Consider the following 19,281-nt stretch of genomic DNA (forward strand, 5'->3'; position numbering starts at 1 on the left):
CTGGTCTGATTAGTAAGTTTGCAGATGAACAAAGGTTGGTGGAATTGCGGATAGCGATGAGGACTGTCTGAGGATACAGCAGGGTTTAGATTGTCTGGAGACTTGGGCGGAGAGATGGCAGATGGAGTTTAATCCGGACAAATGTGAGGTAATGCATTTTGGAAGGTCTAATGCAGGTAGGGAATATACAGTGAATGGTAGAACCCTCAAGAGTATTGAAAGTCAAAGAGATCTAGGAGTACAGGTCCACAGGTCATTGAAAGGGGCAACACAGGTGGAGAAGGTAGTCAAGAAGGCATACGGCATGCTTGCCTTCATTGGCCGGGGCATTGAGTATAAGAATTGGCAAGTCATGTTGCAGCTGTATAGAACCTTAGTTAGGCCACACTTGGAGTATAGTGTTCAATTCTGGTCGCCACACTACCAGAAGGATGTGGAGGCTTTAGAGAGGGTGCAGAAGAGATTTACAGAATGTTGCCTGGTATGGAGGGCATAAGCTATGAGGAGCGATTGAATAAACTCGGTTTGTTCTCACTGGAACGAAGGAGGTTGAGGGGCGACCTGATAGAGGTATACAAAATTATGAGGGGCATAGACAGAGTGGATAGTCAGAGGCTTTTCCCCAGGGTAGAGGGGTCAATTACTAGGGGGCATAGGTTTAAGGTGAGAGGGGCAAGGTTTAGAGTAGATGTACGAGGCAAGTTTTTTACGCAGAGGGTAGTGGGTACCTGGAACTCGCTACCGGAGGAGGTAGTGGAAGCAGGGACGATAGGGACATTTAAGGGGCATCTTGACAAATATATGAATAGGATGGGAATAGAAGGATACGGACCCAGGAAGTGTAGAAGATTTTAGTTTAGTCGGGCAGTATGGTCGGCACGGGCTTGGAGGGCAGAAGGGCCTGTTCCTGTGCTGTACATTTCTTTGTTCTTTGAGACCACATTTGGAGTATTGTGTGCAGTTCTGGTCACCTCCTGTGCCCCCCTCTCGCTCCTGTGCGCTCCATTCCCTCCTGTGCCTTTCCCCTCTCTTTTTCTGTCCACTGTCCCCTCTCTCCTGTGCCCAACTCTCTCTCTCTCTCTCTCATGTGCCTCCCCTCTCTCTCCTGTGCCCCCTCTCCCGTCTGCCCCCTTCTCTCTCTCCTTCTCTCTCTCTCTCTCACCTGCCCCTCTCTCTATTCTCTCCCCTGCCCATCTCCCTCATGTGCCCTCCCCCTTCTCTCTCTCTCTCCTGTGCCTCCTAAGCCCCTCTCTCCCCGGTGCCCCCTCTATCTCTCTTTCTTCTGCCCCCCTCTTCTCTGCCTCTCTCTCTCTCGCCTCTGCCCCCTCTTTCCTCTCTCCCATCTCTCGCTCTCCGGTCACCTATCTCCCTCTCCCTCTGTGCGCCCCGCTCTATGCCCCCCTCCCTCTGTGTGCCCCCTCCCTCTGTGGGCCCCCTCCCTCTGTGCCCCCCTCCCCCTGTGCCCCCCTCCCTCTGTGCTCCCCCCCCCCTCGCTCTGTGCTCCCCCCCCCCCCCCCCCGCTCTGTGCCCACCCCTCCCTCTCTCTCTCTCCTGTGCCACTGTTAATCCACCAGTGCACCTCTCAGCTGCCTTGGATGCTGTGGGTCTTCCTCTTCTGATCTGCTGTCAAACACATCCGAGGCTACACGAGGCCTTTGACAAGGTCCCTCATGGTAGACTAGTACAAAAGGTGAAGTCACACGGGATCAGTGGTGAACTGGCAAGGTGGATACAGAACTGGCTAGGCCATAGAAGGCAGAGGGTAGCAATGGAGGGATGCTTTTCTAATTGGAGGGCTGTGACCAGTGGTGTTCCACAGGGATCAGTGCTGGGACCTTTGCTCTTTGTAGTATATATAAATGATTTGGAGGAAAATGTAACTGGTCTGATTAGTAAGTTTGCAGACGACACAAAGGTTGGTGGAATTGCGGATAGCGATGAGGACTGTCTGAGGATACAGCAGGATTTAGATTGTCTGGAGACTTGGGCGGAGAGATGGCAGATGGAGTTTAATCCGGACAAATGTGAGGTAATGCATTTTGGAAGGGCTAATGCAGGTAGGGAATATACAGTGAATGGTAGAACCCTCAAGAGTATTGAAAGTCAAAGAGATCTAGGAGTACAGGTCCACAGGTCATTGAAAGGGGCAACACAGGTGGAGAAGGTAGTCAAGAAGGCATACGGCATGCTTGCCTTCATTGGCCGGGGCATTGAGTATAAGAATTGGCAAGTCATGTTGCAGCTGTATAGAACCTTAGTTAGGCCACACTTGGAGTATAGTGTTCAATTCTGGTCGCCACACTACCAGAAGGATGTGGAGGCTTTAGAGAGGGTGCAGAAGAGATTTACCAGAATGTTGCCTGGTATGGAGGGCATAAGCTATGAGGAGCGATTGAATAAACTCGGTTTGTTCTCACTGGAACGAAGGAGGTTGAGGGGAGACCTGATAGAGGTATACAAAATTATGAGGGGCATAGACAGAGTGGATAGTCAGAGGCTTTTCCCCAGGGTAGAGGGGTCAATTACTAGGGGGCATAGGTTTAAGGTGAGAGGGGCAAGGTTTAGAGTAGATGTACGAGGCAAGTTTTTTACGCAGAGGGTAGTGGGTGCCTGGAACTCACTACCGGAGGAGGTAGTGGAAGCAGGGACGATAGGGACATTTAAGGGGCATCTTGACAAATATATGAATAGGATGGGAATAGAAGGATACGGACCCAGGAAGTGTAGAAGATTGTAGTTTAGTCGGGCAGTATGGTCGGCACGGGCTTGGAGGGCCGAAGGGCCTGTTCCTGTGCTGTACATTTCTTTGTTCTTTGTTCTTTGTATCCCACACTGATGTTGTCCGTTTGAAGAATGTTATTCCCACACTAGAAATCTCTGTCCAACATTTACCCGGGAACTGAGACAGCAGCTGCAATAAGTGAGGTTTTATTCAGATGGAACAATAACAAGTTTAAATCCCCACCTGAGCTGCTGCTCAAAGTCACCTCCGTTTCCCGGTCAGTTTCCCAAACTTCAGGACACTCCTGTTACTGCAGAAATGTTTGGATTGTCTGTGAGAGACGTCAATCAGAGAGCCCACCCACTCTGCCCATTCTCTCCTCTTCCTCTACCACAGCTGCTTCACTTCCTGTAGGGACTCCAAACCAAGTCAGGAGATGGTGAGTGAAGGAGCAGAATTTAGAAGAATTACATTGCACAATATCCACACTAATGTTCAGGCAGTCTGACTATCCTGTGGGCAATCAGGTGTGGAAATGCCCCTTATGCTGTGTGACAAGATCCAGCTCAGAGACCTGTTTACTCGGTGCTTTGTGCTGAGCTGTTTGATTGGCTGTGTGTTGGATTGAGTGTTTATTGGAAGCATTTCTCTTCTGATTTACAGGCTGAGTTTTGTTGATGGGTTATGCTGAATATGAGAAGGTGAGGTGTAATTATCTGGGAGGGGCAGAGAAACATTTATTCATACCTTTTAAGAAAATATTTTACCTGAAGGATTCGGCCTTTCCCAAAAGCTTGGGATTTGCTAGTTTTGCCCAGTGCTGTGTGTGGGAGCTGAATTTGAGATGTGCAGTCTGAGTGAGTGCAGTTTATCTAATTTCCCAGGATAAACCAGAACCCTTCAATCAGCTACACTGAAGCAATATATTCTTTAGCTTCCATAACTTCCTGCCCAGTGTGTTTTCTTGAAAATAATTTTGACAAGCAAGGGGAGAAATTTCAATATCTCCGTTGAATTACCATTTCTGAGTAGAAACAGGGTGTGTGACAGTCTAGTGAGGAAAAGTAAAGGATTTGTATCTGATCCCCTGTACAGGGGAATAGCAGACTGGCACTCCTGTGAAACTCCTCTAACTGAGGAGTCAGGCCCTTCAGCAAAGGAGGAGAGGGAGTTGAAGGAAATCATGTTTCCTTTTCCTGTTTTACAGAAGGATTGCACCGTACTGCACCGGAGAATACCAAGAGGATAGACACCACAGATAGATCCTGACCATCACCCAAGGAACAACTGCACAACTGTGCGAAGACAACCAGTCCCTTCACAGCATTGCTCAACAAGAAAAGGTTTGACAGTGAAACCATCATCTGGAAGTCGGTCAGGTCAGGGGAGCTTTGACACATCGTCAGATTTGAAACTGGTCAGTGGTGTGGAATCTTCCATCAAAACCAACATTTCCAAAGGTTCAGCTGTGGGTGATCGTTCAGGATGAGGACAAGAAGTGAGTGGGCTCCAAGTGTGGTGAGAGCTTCAATCATTTATCGAGCTTCATAAACTGCTGACTCAGTCCTACAGGTAAGAGGCTGTTCAAGTTTGAGGAGAGCTCCACGGGCTCAGAAGATCTCTTCACACACAACGTGATTTTGTTGTACAACTCTTAACACAAGTGGAGCAACATGGAGGATAAACCATTCTTGTGTGATGTTTGTCAGATGGCATTTACCCAATCCTCCGACCTCCTGACACATCAGGGGACTCATACAGAAGAGAAACCCTTCACGTGTGAGATGTGTCATCAAGCCTTCACACAGTCATCGACCTTCCTGAGACACCAACGCCTTCACACTGGGGAGAAGCCCATCCAAGATGAGGTTTGTATCAAGAGTTTTATACAATTATCAGCCTTGGTGAATCACTGTGAGAAACACAGTGAGAAGCCATTCCGTGAAGGTTATGCAGCAAATCCTTCTCTGGAACATCTCAGCTCCTCATGCACCAACCTGTGTACACTGGAGAGAAACTGTTCACGCACAATGTGTGTGACAAATCATTCTACTCTTTATACCTCTGCATACACCAATGTACTCACACGTTGCAAAGATGTTGACATGTAAGGTGTGTGACAAAGTGTTCCCAAATGTATCCTTCCTCCGTACAAACTCTCACAGGGGAGGAACTCTATCAGTGTGAGTTCTGTAATAAAACCTTCACACAGTTGTCAGATCCCCTCGAACATCAGTGAACCCACACAGGATACACACCCTTCCAGTGTGACATGTGTCAGGATTGTTTCACCTACTCCTCTCTCGCCAAACACCGACATCTCCACTCAGACTTATTTTTGCTTTCTTGGGATGTGACCATTGCTGGCTAGACCAGCATTTATTGACTATCCGTAATTGTCCTTGGGAAGATGGTGTAGGGCCACCTTTACTGAACCGCTGCAGTCCATGTGTTTTTGGAAACAGTGGTGTTAGGAAGGGAATTCCACGATTTTGACTCTGTGACAGTGAAGGAACGGTGATATATTTCAAAGTCACGATGTTGTGAGGCTTGGAGGTGATGCCATTCCCATGCATCTGCTACCCTTGTCCTTCTGGATGTTAGAGTTTGTAGATTTGGAAGGTTCTGTCGAAGGAGCCTTTACAGAATCCGAGAATAATACAGTGCAGAAGATGTCTTTCGGCCCATTGAATCTGCACCGACACATGAAAGACACTTGACCTGCCTACCTAATCCCATTTGCCAGCACTTGGCCCTTAAATGTTATGACGTGCCAAGTGCTCATCCAGGTACTTTTTAAAAGATGTGAGGCAACCCACCTCTACCACCCTCCCAGGCAGTGCATTACAGACTGTCACCACCCTCTGGGTAAAAAGGATTTTCCTCAAATTCTCCCCAAACCTCCTGCCCTTACCTTGAACTTGTTCAGACGTTCATAAGATATAGGAGCAGAATTAGGCCATTCAGCCCATCGAGTCTGCTCCACCATTCTATCATGGCTGATATGTCCCTCATCTGTTGCCTGCAATGCTACAGACCAAGGGTTGAATTCCCATATCAGCCAGAGCATCTACTTCCAATACACATGATCCAGGAGCAGGCTTAGTCTATTTAGCCTCCCAAGTCTAAACACCTTCATTGCGATCATGGCTGATCCCACCATGTACTCAACTCCACTATCCTTCCCCTTCTCCATAACCCTTTCACCCATTACCAGTTAAAAATCTGTCTAACTCCTCCTTAAATTTACTCACTGTCCCAGCATCCACCACACTCTGGGATAGCGAATTCCACAGATTCACAACCCTTTGGGAGAAGTAGTTTCTCCTCAACTCTGTTTAAAATTTGCTACCTCTTATTCTAAGATTATGACCTCTCGTTTTAGAATGCCCACGTCTACTTTATCAATATCTTTTAGCATCTTATATACCTCGATTTGATCTGCCCTTGTTCTTCTAAACTCCAGAGAGTATGTGCCTAAACTGCTCAATCTCTCCTCATACGACAAACCCCTCATTACTGGAATCCAATCCAGTGAACCTCCTCTGAACTGCCTCCAATGCCACTACATCTTTCCTCAAATAAGGGGACCAAAACTGTGCACAATACTCCAGTCTTACCAATGCCTTGAATAGTTGCAACAACACTTCCTTAACTTTATACTCAATTCCTTTTGCTATAAATGCCAACATTCCATTTGCTTTTTTTTATTATCTGCCTGACCTGCATGCTTGTTTTCTGTGACTCATGCGCAAGGACACCCAGATCCGTCTGCTTCGAAGCATCCTGAAGTCTCTCCCTATTTAAATAATAAGTTACCTTTCCATTTTTTCGAATAAAATGCATGACCTCACACATATCCACGTTAAACTCCATGTGACCCATTTTGGCCCACTCTCCTAACCTATCTATATCCATTTGGGTTTTTTTCTTTAAACATTTAAAAAAAAAAATTTAAAGTAGCCAATTCATTTTTTTCCAATTAAGGGGCAATTTAGCGTGACCAATCCACCTAACCACATCTTTGGGTTGTGGGGGCGAAACCCACGCAAACACGGGGAGAATATGCAAACTCCACACGGACAGTGACCTAGAGCCGGGATCGAACCTGGGACCTCGTCTATATCCATTTGTACAGTTCTTATTTCCTCATTGCAACTTACTGTTCCATCTATTTTTGTGTCATCTGCGAATTTGGCTGTCGAACCTTCTATCCCTTTATCCAAGTCATTAATATAGATTGTAAATAGCTGGGGCCCAAGACTGGACTCTTTGGCACCCCACTAGTTACATCTTGCCATCCCAAAAAAGACCCATTCATCTCAACTCTCTGTCTGCTGTCTGTCAGCCAGTCTTCTATCCAAGCTAATAAGTTACCCCTAATCCCATGTGATTTCACCTTGTGAATTAACCTTCTGTGCGGCACCTTATCAAATAAATGTCTTCTGGAAATCGACATCTACAGGATCCTCACTTTGCTTGCTACATTTTCGAAGAACTCTAGCAAATTATTCAAACATGATTTTCCCTTCATAAACCCATGCTGACTCTGATGGATAGCGCTTTGACTTTCCAAATGTCCTGATATTACATCCTTGATAATTGATTCTAACAATTTTCCAACAAAATATGTCAAACTAACTGGTCTGAAATTTCCCATGTTCTGCCTCTCTCCCTTCTTAAGTAAGGGAGTTACGTTAGCATTTTTCCAATCCACCTTTTATGTGTCCAGCGAATTTTGGAATATTATAACCAATGGATCCACTGTCTCTGGTGCCACTTCCTTTAACACCCTAGGATGTAGGCTCGCAAGCCCTGGGGGACTGACTGTCTGTCCTCAATCCCAAGAGTTTATTAGTACCATTTCCCTATTGATGCTGATTGTTCCAAGTTCCACCCTTTCTATTACCTCTGAATTGCCCGTTCCTATAGGAACGGTACTAGTGTCCTCCACCATGGAAACTGGGGCAAAGTATTGATTTAGCATCTTTGCCATTTCTGTGTTCCCCACAATTAACTCACCGGTTTCATCTTCCAAGGGAGCAACATTCACCTTAGCGACTTTTATGTACCTGTAGAAGCTTTTGCTTTTCCTTTTTGATATCTGCGCTAGTTTTTGTCAGAATTTACTTTCGCTCTTTTTATTAAGTTTTTAGCATCTCTTTGTTTACGTTTGAAAGTTTCCCAATCTTCCAGCCTGATACTGGCCTTTGCAATATGATATACCTTAGTTTTTGTCTTTATAATGTCCTTGTCCTCTTTGCTTAGCCACGGGTGTTTTTTTCCCCCTCTTAACATTTTTCTGCCTCATTGGGATATATTGCAGTTGTGTAGAATTGAGTATCTCCTTAAACAACTGCCGCTGCTCATCAGCTGTCCTACCTTTTAGCCTTCCTGCCCAGTCTATACGGGCCAAATATGCCCTCATGCCTGTGTAATTTCCTTTATTTAATTCCAGAACACTAGTGTGGGACTTCACTTTCTCACCCCCAAACTGAATCTACCATATATGGTGACTACTCCCTAATGAAGCCTTAACTATGAGATCATTAATTAATCCCTCCGCATTACAGAATACCAAATCCAGAGTAGCCTGCTCCATGGTTGGTTCCCCAACATACTGTTCCAAGAAATAATCTCTAATGCATTCAATGAACGCTGCCTCTAGGCTACCCTTGCCAATTTCATTCCTCAAGTCAATGTGATATTAAAATCACCCATTATTATTGCCGTAGATTCTTGCAAGCTCCCTGTAATTCCTGGCTTACACTCTGCCCCGCTGCAGAACTACTGTTTGGGGACCTATAGATAACTCCTACCAAGGACTTCTTCACTTTGTTATTTCTTATTTCTACCCAGACTGATTCCACATCTTGATCTCCAGTGCTTTTGCCATTTCTCATTACCGCACTGATCCCTTTCCGCACCAGCAGGGCTTCACCACCTCCTTTTCTTTTCAGTCTATCTTTCCGAAATACTGCGTACCCTTGGATATTCAACTCCCAGACCGGGTCTCCCTGTAACCACATTACAGTAACCCCCACCAAGACATAACCTTTTGTTTCTATTTGCGGCGTTAGCTCATTAAGTTTGTTACGAATGCTTCTTGCATTTCGTACAAAGCTTTTAGGGGCAGCACAGTGGTTAGCGCTGTTGCCCCACGGCGCAGAGGACCCGGGTTCGATCCTGGCCCCGGGTCACTGTCCGTATGGAGATTGCACATTCTCCCCGTGTCTGCTTGGGTCTCACCCCCACAACTGAAAAATGTGCAGTAGGTGGGGTGGCCACACTAAATTGCCCCTTAATTGGAAAAAACTAATTGGGTACTCTAAACCACTGAGGACCCAAATGAGTCCCCCCCCGCCCCCCGGGTTGCTGCTGCTACCTTTCCTATTTTCCCTTATCGCTCTGCGAGATAGTCGAGGAACGGTTGCTACCGCCTGGTGAACCCTTGAGCCGAACCTCTTAGTGCGTACTTTATCCGCTCCAATTTTATAAACCCTGCCATGTCGTTTATCCAGGCCTCCACGCCCGGGGGTTTAGCTTCTTTCCACATAAGTAGAATCCTTCGCCGGGCTACTAGGGACGCAAAGGCTAAAACATCGGCCTCGCTCGCCTCCTGCACTCCCGGCTCATCTGCAACCCCAAATATAGCCAACCCCCAGCCTGGTTCGACCCAGACCCCCACCACCTTTGAAATCACTTCTGCCACACCCACCCAGAACCCATGCAATACCGGACATGACCAAAACATGTGGGTGTGGTTCGCTGGGCTTCCCGCGCATCTCCCGCACCTATCCTCCACTCCAAAAAATCTACTCAGCCTTGCTCCCGTCATATGCGCCCTGTGTAGAACCTTGAATTGTATCAGGCTGAGCCTGGCACACGAGGACGAAGAGTTTACCCTACTTAGGGCATCTGCCCACAGCCCCTCCTCAATCTCTTCCCCCAGCTCCTCCTCCCATTTTCCCTTCAGCTCCTCTACCATCGTCTCCCCCTCATCTCTCATTTCCCTATATATATCTGACACCCTACCATCACCCACCCATGCCCCCGAAATCACTCTGTCCTGGATCTCTTGCGCCGGGAGCTGCGGAAATTCCCTCACCTGTTGCCTCACAAATGCCCTCACTTGCATATAGCGAAATGCATTCCCAGGTGGCAACCCATATTTTTCTGTCAGTGCTCCCAGACTCGCGAACGTCCCGTCTAAGAACAAGTCCTTCAATTTCGCAATTCCTGCTCGCTGCCAAGATTTAAATCCCCCAACTATCCTTCCCGGGAAGAACCTATGGTTGTTCCGTATCGGGGACCACACTGAGGTACCCGTCACTCCCTTATGTCGTCTCCACTGCCCCCAAATTTTCAGAGTTGCCACCACCAGTGGGTTTGTGGTGTATTTTTTCGGGGAGAACGGTAACAACGCCGTCGCCATTGCTTTTAGACTAGTTCCCCTACAGGACGCCATCTCCAGTCTTTTCCACGCCGCTCCTTCTCCTTCCCTCATCCACTTACATATCATTGACACGTTGGCGGCCCAATAATAATCACTTAGACTCGGCAGTGCCAGTCCCCCTCTGTCCCTACTGCGCTGCAGGAACCCCCTTTTTACTCTTGGGGTCTTTCCAGCCCACACAAACCTCATAATACTCTTGTCCACCTTCTTAAAAAAGGCCTTTGTAATCAGTACAGGGTGGCACTGGAACACAAAAAGAAACCTCGGAAGGACCACCATTTTAACCGCCTGCACCCTGCCCGCCAATGACAGGGGCGCCATGTCCCACCTCCTAAAGTCCTCTTCCATCTGCTGTACCAGTTGTGCCAAGTTAAGCTTATGCAAGGTTCCCCAGTTCCTGGCCACCTGGATCCCTAAATACCGGAAATCCCTTGTTACCCTCCTCAACGGTAAATCGTCTATTCCCCTGCCCTGTTCCCCGGGGTGCATCACAAACAGTTCACTCTTCCCCATATTCAATTTATATCCTGAAAATTCTCCAAATTCCCTGAGTGTCTGCATTATCTCAGGCATCCCCTCCACTGGGTCCGCGACATACAACAACAAATCATTCGCGTATAATGACACCCGATGCTCTTCTCCTCCTCTAAGTACCCCCCTCCACTTTCTAGAGCCCCTCAGCGCTATGACCAGTGGCTCAATTGCCAATGCAAACAGTAACGGGGACAGGGGACATCCCTGTCTTGTACCCCTATATAGTCGGAAGTGGTCAGATCGTTGCCTATTTGTAATCACACTTGCCACCGGGGCCCTGTACAGGAGCTGAACCCATCTAATGAACCCCTCTCCAAATCCAAATCTCCTCAGTACTTCCCACAGGTAGTCCCACTCCACTCTATCAAATGCTTTCTCTGCATCCATCGCCACCACTATCTCCGCCTCCCCCTCCGGTGGGGACATCATCATCACCCCCAGCAGCCTCTGTATATTAGCATTCAATTGCCTCCCTTTAACAAACCCCGTTTGATCATCATGCACCACCCCAGGGACACAGTCCTCTATCCTCGTCGCCATCACCTTGGCCAAAAGCTTGGCATCTACGTTCAAGAGGGAATAGGCCTGTATGACCCGCACTGCAGCGGGTCTTTGTCTCTTTTCAGGATCAGCGATATCGTCGCCTCCGACATCGTCGGTGGTAGTACCCCCTTTCCCTAGCCTCATTAAAGGTTCTCGTCAGAAGTGGGGCCAGCAGGTCCACGTATTTCCTATAGAACTCCACCGGGAACCCATCCGGTCCCGGGGCCTTCCCTGCCTGCATGTTCCCAATTCCTTTTACCACCTCCTCCACCTCAATCTGCGCTCCCAGTCCTGTCATCTCCTGTTCCTCAACCTTCGGGAACTCCAGCTGGTCTAGGAAACGCATCATTCCCTCTTTCCTTTCCGGGGATTGAGCCTTATATAGCCTCTCGTAAAATACCTTAAACGCCCCGTTCACCCTCTCCACTCCCCGTTCCATCTTTCCCTCCTCGTCTCTAACCCCTCCGATCTCTCTCGCCGCCCCCCTCTTCCTAAGTTGTTGGGCCAGCAGCCGGCTCGCCTTCTCTCCATATTCATACTGCACTCCCTGTGCCTTCCTCCATTGTGCCTCTGCCTTACCCGTGGTCAACAAGTCAAAGTCCGTGTGCAATCTCCGTCTTTCCCTGTATAGCCCTTCATCTGGAGCCTCCGCATTTTGCCTATCCACCCTCAAAATCTCCCTCAACAATCTCTCCCTTTCTTTACCCTCTTGTTTCCCCTTATGGGCCCTTATGGAGATCTGCTCCCCTCTAACCACCGCCTTCAGCGCCTCCCAGACCACTCCCACCTGGACCTCTCCGTCATCATTAATCTCTAGGTACCTTTCAATACATTCCCTCACCCTTATACATACCCCCTCGTCCGCCAACAGTCCCATATCTAATCTCCTCCTACTACCAGATCTACCCAATGTGGGGCATGATCTGAAATGGCTATAGCCGAATACTCCGTTCCTGCCACCTTCGGGATCAGCGCCCTTCCCAGGACAAAGAAGTCTATCCGGGAGTACACTTTGTGGACATGGGAGAAGAAGGAAAACTCTTTACTCCTTGGCCTAGTAAATCTCCAGGGATCCACTCCTCCCATCTGCTCCATAAAGCCCTTAAGCACCTTGGCCGCTGCCGGCCTCCTCCCGGTCCTAGATCTGGACCGGTCCAGCCCTGGGTCCAGCACCGTGTTGAAGTCCCCCCCCCATTACCAACTTTCCCATCTCCAGGTCCGGGATGCACCCCAACATACGCTTCATAAAGTTTGCGTCATCCCAGTTCGGGGCATATACATTCACCAGCACCACCGCCTCACCTTGCAATCTGCCACTCACCATCACGTATCTACCCCCACTGTCCGCCACTATGGTCTTCGCCTCAAACAATACCCGTTTCCCCACCAGTATTGCCACCCCTCTATTTTTGGCATCCAAGCCCGAGTGGAATACCTGTCCCACCCATCCTTTTCTTAATCTGACCTGATCCGCCAGTTTCAGGTGCGTCTCCTGAAGCATGACCACGTCTGCCTTTAGCTTCTTTAGGTGCGCAAGTACCCTTGCCCTCTTAATCGGCCCATTCAACCCTCTCACGTTCCACGTGATCAACCGGGTTGGGGGGCTCTTTACCCCCCCCCCTCCCTCGTCGACTAGCCATCCCCTTTTTTAGACCAGCTCCTCACCCGGTTCCCACGCACCCGCTTATCCCCCCGACGGCACCCTCCCGTCCCGACCATCCCATCCCGTAACAGCTCCCCCTTCCCTAGATCCCTCTCTAGCTTAGTTGCTCCCCCCATATTGCTTCCGGAGTCAGCAAACTCTGGCTGACCTCGGCTTCCCCCATTTATCCTTAGCCTCCCATTATGTGAGGCCCCCTCCTTCCTGCGCCCCCTTTTCCCGCCACAATTTCAATAGCGCGGGAACAAAGCCCGCGCTTCCCTCTCGGCCCCGCCCCTGATGGCGCAGCTCCCTCTCTCCTTCCCCCTCCCCTTCCCCACCGGCGCCCACATTTCTTGGTGCCCCCCCTTTGAGGGGAAAGAAAATTTTCCCCCATCTGATTCACAGTCCCTTGCCACTACCTCACTACTTCATTTCAAACACTCTTTCTCCAATCTAGTCCAACTTCTCCTCTTCAATAAATGTCCACGCCTCTTCTGCCGTCTCGAAGTAGTGGTGTTTACCCTGGTGTGTAACCCACAGTCTTGTCGACTGCAACATTCCGAACTTCACTTTCCTCTTGTGGAGCACCGCCTTGGCCCGATTGAAACTCGCCCTCCTTCTCGCCACCTCCGCACTCCAATCCTGATACACGCGGATCACCGCGTTCTCCCACCTGCTGCTCTGTGTCTTTTTCGCCCATCTCAGGACCATCTCCCTGTCCTTGTAGCGGTGGAACCTCACCACTATTGCTCGAGGTATTTCTCCTGCCTTTGGTCTTCTCACGAGGACTCGATACGCTCCCTCCACTTCCAGGGGGCCCGTCGGGGCCTCAGCTCCCATTAAGGTATGGAGCATCGTGCTCACATACGCCCCAACGTCCGCTCCCTCTGCCCCTTCGGGAAGACCCAAGATTCTTAAGTTCTTCCTCCTCGAGCTATTTTCCAGGGCTTCCAGTCTCTCTATACGCCTCTTATGCAGTACCACGTGCGTCTCCGTCTTCACCACCAAGCCCTGTATCTCGTCCTCATTTTCGGCAGCTTTTGCCTTGACTCCACGGAGCTCCATCTCTTGAGTCTTCTGCGCCTCCTTTAACCCCTCAATCGCCTGCAGCATCAGCGCCAGCACCTCCTTCTTGAGCTCCTCCACACATCGCCGGAGGAACTCCTGCTGTTCCAGGCCCCATACCAACTGGCCTCCCTCTGCCGCCATCTTGCTTCTCACTTCCCTTCTTTGCCGCTGCTCCAGAGGATCCTCCGCAATCTGGCCACTATTATCTCTTCTGTCCATTCACATCCGGGGGTACTCCCTTCTATGTCGCCTCACAGTGGGTTTAGCCTTCGAAAATTGCCGTTGGGGCTCCCGATAAGAGCCCAAAAGCCCATTAAAAAGGGAGGTGCCGAAACGTGCAACTTAGCTGGTCATCGCCGCACCCGGAAGTCACATTCACCTGTTCTGTCCATCACTTTTATTTTCTGGTAACCGTCCGCCACATCACCAACCTGCACTCTTACCTCCTCAAATAAATTGGGTTTTCTAGTTTCCCCTAAAACTGAACCATTCCCCCTCCCTCTCCCATTTAATTTAAAGCCCTATATATAGCCCTAGTTATGCAATTCGCTAGGACTCTGATCCTAGCATGATTCAGATGAAGACCATCCCTTCGGAACAGGTCCCCTCCTCCCCAGTATTGATGCCAATGTCCCATGAATTCAAACCCATTTTTCCCGCACCAATCTCTGAGCAACACATTTACCTCTTTAATCTTATCGACCCTGTGCCAATTGACTTGTGGCTCAGATAGTAACCCAAAGATTATTACCTTTTTGGTTCTGCTTTTTAATTTAGTTGTTAGGTGTTCATACTCCCTTAGCAGAACCTCTGTCCTTGTTCTATTTATGTCGTTGGTACCTACGTGGACCACGACAACTGGATCTTTACTCTCCCACTCCCAAGTTTCTCTGCAGCCCAGATGAGGTATCCCGAACCCAAGCGCCAGGCAGGCAGCACAACCTTTGGGATTCTCGATCCTGGTCACAGAGAACCATGTTAATACCCCTAACTATACTATCTCCGATTACAACTTGATTTGTTGTCTCTCGCCCGACTTGAATGGCTCTCTGTACCACGGTGCTGTGGTCAGTTTGCTCATCCTCCATGTAGTCTCTGCTCCCGTCCACACAGGGAGCAAAAATCTCAAATCTTTTGGACAGGAATAAAAGCTGAGGCTCCTGCAACCCTACCTCTTACATCCCTCTACCTGCCTCACTTTCAGCCACACCCTCCTGCCTCTGACCACTGGCCGAATTCAAGTTAGTTAGCCTAAGGGGTGTGACTGCCTCCTGGAACACAGTCTAGGTACCTCTCACCCTCCCGGATGTATCGCAGTGTGATCAAAGATGATCATTTAACATTCATAAGTGAACATGGGTTTTGTTAATTTGGTTTAACTCTGTGAAACGACTATATGACTCTGCACTATATTGTTATAGAACCTTTCATGTGATGTGCTTAAAGAGTGTTTGTATGTTTTAATTTAGAATATGGCAACTGAAAACATAGTTGTGAAGGAGGAAGGTCAGAACTTGACAGACGATGAGTTGGACACGTTGCTGCATGAGGTTGAGCAAAGGAGAGTCCACATTCTGGGCTGTGGAAAATCGAAACCACCAAGGAAGCAACAATCAGTGGCTTGGGAGCAAGTTGCGGACATTCTCTCGGTCAATGGTGAAGTGCCTCGGACAGCAGATCAATGCCAAAAGGAACTAAATTATTTAATATGTTCAGCCAGGGTATGTATATATCTTGACTAAAAAAATTGATTGTTAAAACTTAAAATCCCAGTGGATTTCACATTGCTGCCTCACAGTGCCAAGGATCCCGACCCCGGGTCACTGTCCATGTGGAGTTTGCACATTCTCCCCGGTTCTGTGTGGGTCTCACCCCCACAATCCAAAGATGTGCCGGGTAGGTACATTGGCCACGCTAAATTGGCCATTAATAGGTTAAAAAAATAGAATTGGGTACTTTAAAAAAAATTTTTTAAAAAGTAAGGTCCTTCCATCTGCAAAATTAAGAAAGGGTTCTTCTGCCTACCATGTTTCAAATGCAATCTCGAGGAGGTTTAAAAAAGGTTCAGTTGGGTATGCTATGAATTAGCCGATTCTGTCTCTTTGCAAACCTTCAGAGGGCTCGTAAAATTGTGAACTTTTTTTTTCATTTAGAATACCCAATTCATTTGGCAATTTAGCGTGGCCAATCCACCTACCCTGCACATCTTGGGTTGTGGAGGCGAAACCCACGCAGACACGGGGAGAATGTGCAAACTCCACATGGACAGTGACCCAGAGCCGGGATCGAACCTGGGACCTCGGCACCACCATACTGTCTGTAAAATTGTATACTTAACCAACAATGCATGTGTTGTTGAGTAGGTCATCCAATGCAAATAACAGTCTTGTGACAGAATGAGAATCACAGAATAATCGAACACAGAAGAGGCCCTTCAGCGAATCGAGTCTGCACCGATGCATGAAAAAACACAATTATGACGATTGGAAAGTATTAGGAAAATTGGATTATAAATATAGTGGACAATTTAAGGGTTAAAAGCCTGGTTTTAGAATGTGTTTGTTTTTTAATTATTTATAATTTTAAAAAATATATCTTTCTTTAAAATTTAGAGTACCCAATTCATTTTTTCCAATTGAGGGACAATTTGGCGTGGCCAATCCACCTACTCTGCACATCTTTGGGTTGTGGGAGCGAAACCCACGCAAACACGGGGAGAATGTGCAAACTCCACATGGACAGTAACCAAGACCCGGGTCCTTGGCACCGTGTGACAGCAGTGCTAACCACTGCGCCACCGTGCTGCTACTGATTTTGTTTTCAGAAGAATTGTGTTCTGTAGGGCCTGGGTGATTTTGGCAGCAAGCAGGTGGGATTGACGAAGGAATGTGATTTTCATTCTGGCTTAATGCAGAGTTGTTTGCCTTGGGAAGTCCCTGGGGAGTTAATGTTCTTTGCAGCCTGCAGAGGTCATTTGTTTTTCAGCTTGGGGGAGATGAGGTTATTGCTGGGTGGAGCTAAGGAAGGCAGGGAGACATTTTGAAAGCATTGGAGAGTAGTTGGTGGAGAAAGCCTTGGAGAGAGGAGTTGAATTCTGATCTGCCTGACGCTGAGCCCACAATTCTCCCGCAGTAAGATAGATTGAGAGCTGTATGTTTCTTTTCTTGTTGTTTAATGGGGAATTGAGTGGTAGTGTTTAGGGGTTCTTGTAAGCTGTTCTTTTCGGGTGTGAAGTTAAAAAGTTAAAATTGTATCCTGAACAAAGTTTTATTTTTAAAATGCCAAAGCTGTATTTCTTCATGCAATCACTCCTGGAGTGATTCATTCTTTCTGCACAGTTTTACAAATAAACTACATCATTTGGGTTTTCGTCCCATATCCTCGCCACTGTTAGGGTCTGGTCTGGGGTTGTCTCCTCACAAAGCTGCAGAAAGGTTATAAAATGCTGTCACTTCGGAGATGGTTCTAAGAGTGGAAAAAGAGCCCCTCCTCCCCCCACCCACTCCAGAAATTGTTGCTCTTCAATGTCACTGTCCTCCAGAACGTGAGAGCAAGATTTTAAAAAGACATTTCCATTTGTTTCTGCAGACAAAACAGGCCCATAATACTCAGGAGCATTCACTGACTGGAGGGGGGCTGGCGCATCTGAAGAATCTCACGCCACGGGAGGAGGGCGCTTGGCAACTGTTGGTTCTCTCAAAGCCCGTAGGAAATGGTGACGGAGATGTCGGGCTGGTTCAAGGTAAGGATAAAAGCAAATTGGTCACATCACTAAGATGTCAAGTTAGTTTAATGCAAAAATAATCATGCTTTCTTTAGCTTGCACAGATGCCACAGCGACAGCAGGGCAGAATGCGGGTGACTCTCGGATACCTGCAAGAGATTTAATAGTGGCGAGTACACCGCAGCCATGCAGCGCTGAAGCCGCAGCAGAGATGAGCGAGGCCTTGCAGCTGGCTGATATTTCAGACTTCGATGGTGATGTCCAAGGAGATGGAGTGGTGGAGGAGGGGGCGGCCTGCGATGCCATGGCTGCTGTGTTGAAGGAAGAACACTCAGAGCCTTCAGGAGGCGAGGAGTCTTCAGCAGCGGAAAGCCCCGCACCTCCTGGACACCACCTTGATAAACGTACGGGCGAGGATGTGACTGATGAATTGCTCATTCAGCAACTGTTTGACTTTGTAACAGAAACGGCCGTGAGGTTTGAGGCCAGTGCAAGGAGCCAGGCTAAATCCTTAACTGATGTCGCCCAGCAGCTCCAAAGGGTAGCTGAGGTCCATGCTCAGCACGTGCCGATTTCTCAGCAAATGCATGAACTGGTGAAGCAGCGAGAGGCCATTTTGTCACAGCACAATGAGCTGCTGAGACAGCGAAAGGACATTTCGTTACAGCAAAATGAGCTGCTGAGGCAGCAAAATGAGTATCTTCAGATTATCAATAGAATGGTGACCCCTGCTGCTGCCCCCACTGGCCAGGAGCCGCCCCATTCAGAGACATTTGCTGCTGGACAAAATGCAGCACCAGCAGTGATGCAGGTGGTTACGTCACGTAGACAGGGAAGGGGCCGGGGGCGACGTAGAAGGAATTAGGGACCCTCTCCTCTCCTTCCAACACTGCAAACTCTACCTCAACCATTCCCTCTCCTTATGCATGCTCGTTATTTAATTGTTCTGTGTAGTTTGACCACCGACTTGATGTAAGATGTGTTTTGCAACATTGAATCAGAGAATAAAATCATGGAATTAATATAGTGCAGTAGGACACCATTCAACCCATCGAGTATGCACAGACCCTCCGAAAGAGCACTCCACCTCATCAGACTTGCCCCACCCTATCCCTGTAACCCAGTAACTCCACCTAACCTTTTGGGCATTTAGGGGCAATTTTGCATGGCCAATCCAGCTAAGCTGCACATCTTTGGACTGTGGGAGGAAACCAGAGCACCCGGACAAAACCCCCGCTGAAACTTTGAAATCATGTTAATGTTTAACTTATCGTTTAACTTTAGCAGCTGCAGTATGATATTTTGTTAAATGACTATCTCTAGTTTCCCTAATTTCTTGCAGTAAATTATATTTTTTCACTTAAACACAGTGGTCAATAAAATATATTTTTTTACTTTAACGCAATTGTTCTGTTGTCTTTTTTGGGGAGGATTTGGACATTTCAATTGTTAATTCTACAAGCTCATCAGCAGCTGCCAGGTGATCTTTGTAGTGATCTGTACACCTGTACATACATCTGCACATACACCAGGGACTACAGACAGATGTAACAGCCACAGCATCACTGGAGGGCAGCATCAGAGACGGGTAT

General features: G+C 48.1%; 1 protein-coding gene across 1 annotated transcript; it reads left to right on the forward strand.

Annotated features, from left to right (window-relative positions):
* Window positions 1–3,139: 3,139 nt before the first annotated feature.
* On the forward strand, window positions 3,140–19,076 carry LOC140390139 (uncharacterized). Its single transcript, XM_072475072.1, has 5 exons — window positions 3,140–3,161; window positions 3,930–4,590; window positions 15,435–15,686; window positions 17,554–17,707; window positions 17,785–19,076. Exons 2-5 carry the CDS (start codon window positions 4,396–4,398, stop codon window positions 18,552–18,554), a joined length of 1,371 nt encoding a protein of 456 aa, XP_072331173.1. The 5' UTR covers window positions 3,140–3,161; window positions 3,930–4,395; the 3' UTR covers window positions 18,555–19,076.
* The last annotated feature ends 205 nt before the right edge of the window (window positions 19,077–19,281 follow it).

This window comes from Scyliorhinus torazame, chromosome 14, assembly GCF_047496885.1.
Source record: "Scyliorhinus torazame isolate Kashiwa2021f chromosome 14, sScyTor2.1, whole genome shotgun sequence".
NCBI lineage: Eukaryota > Metazoa > Chordata > Chondrichthyes > Carcharhiniformes > Scyliorhinidae > Scyliorhinus > Scyliorhinus torazame.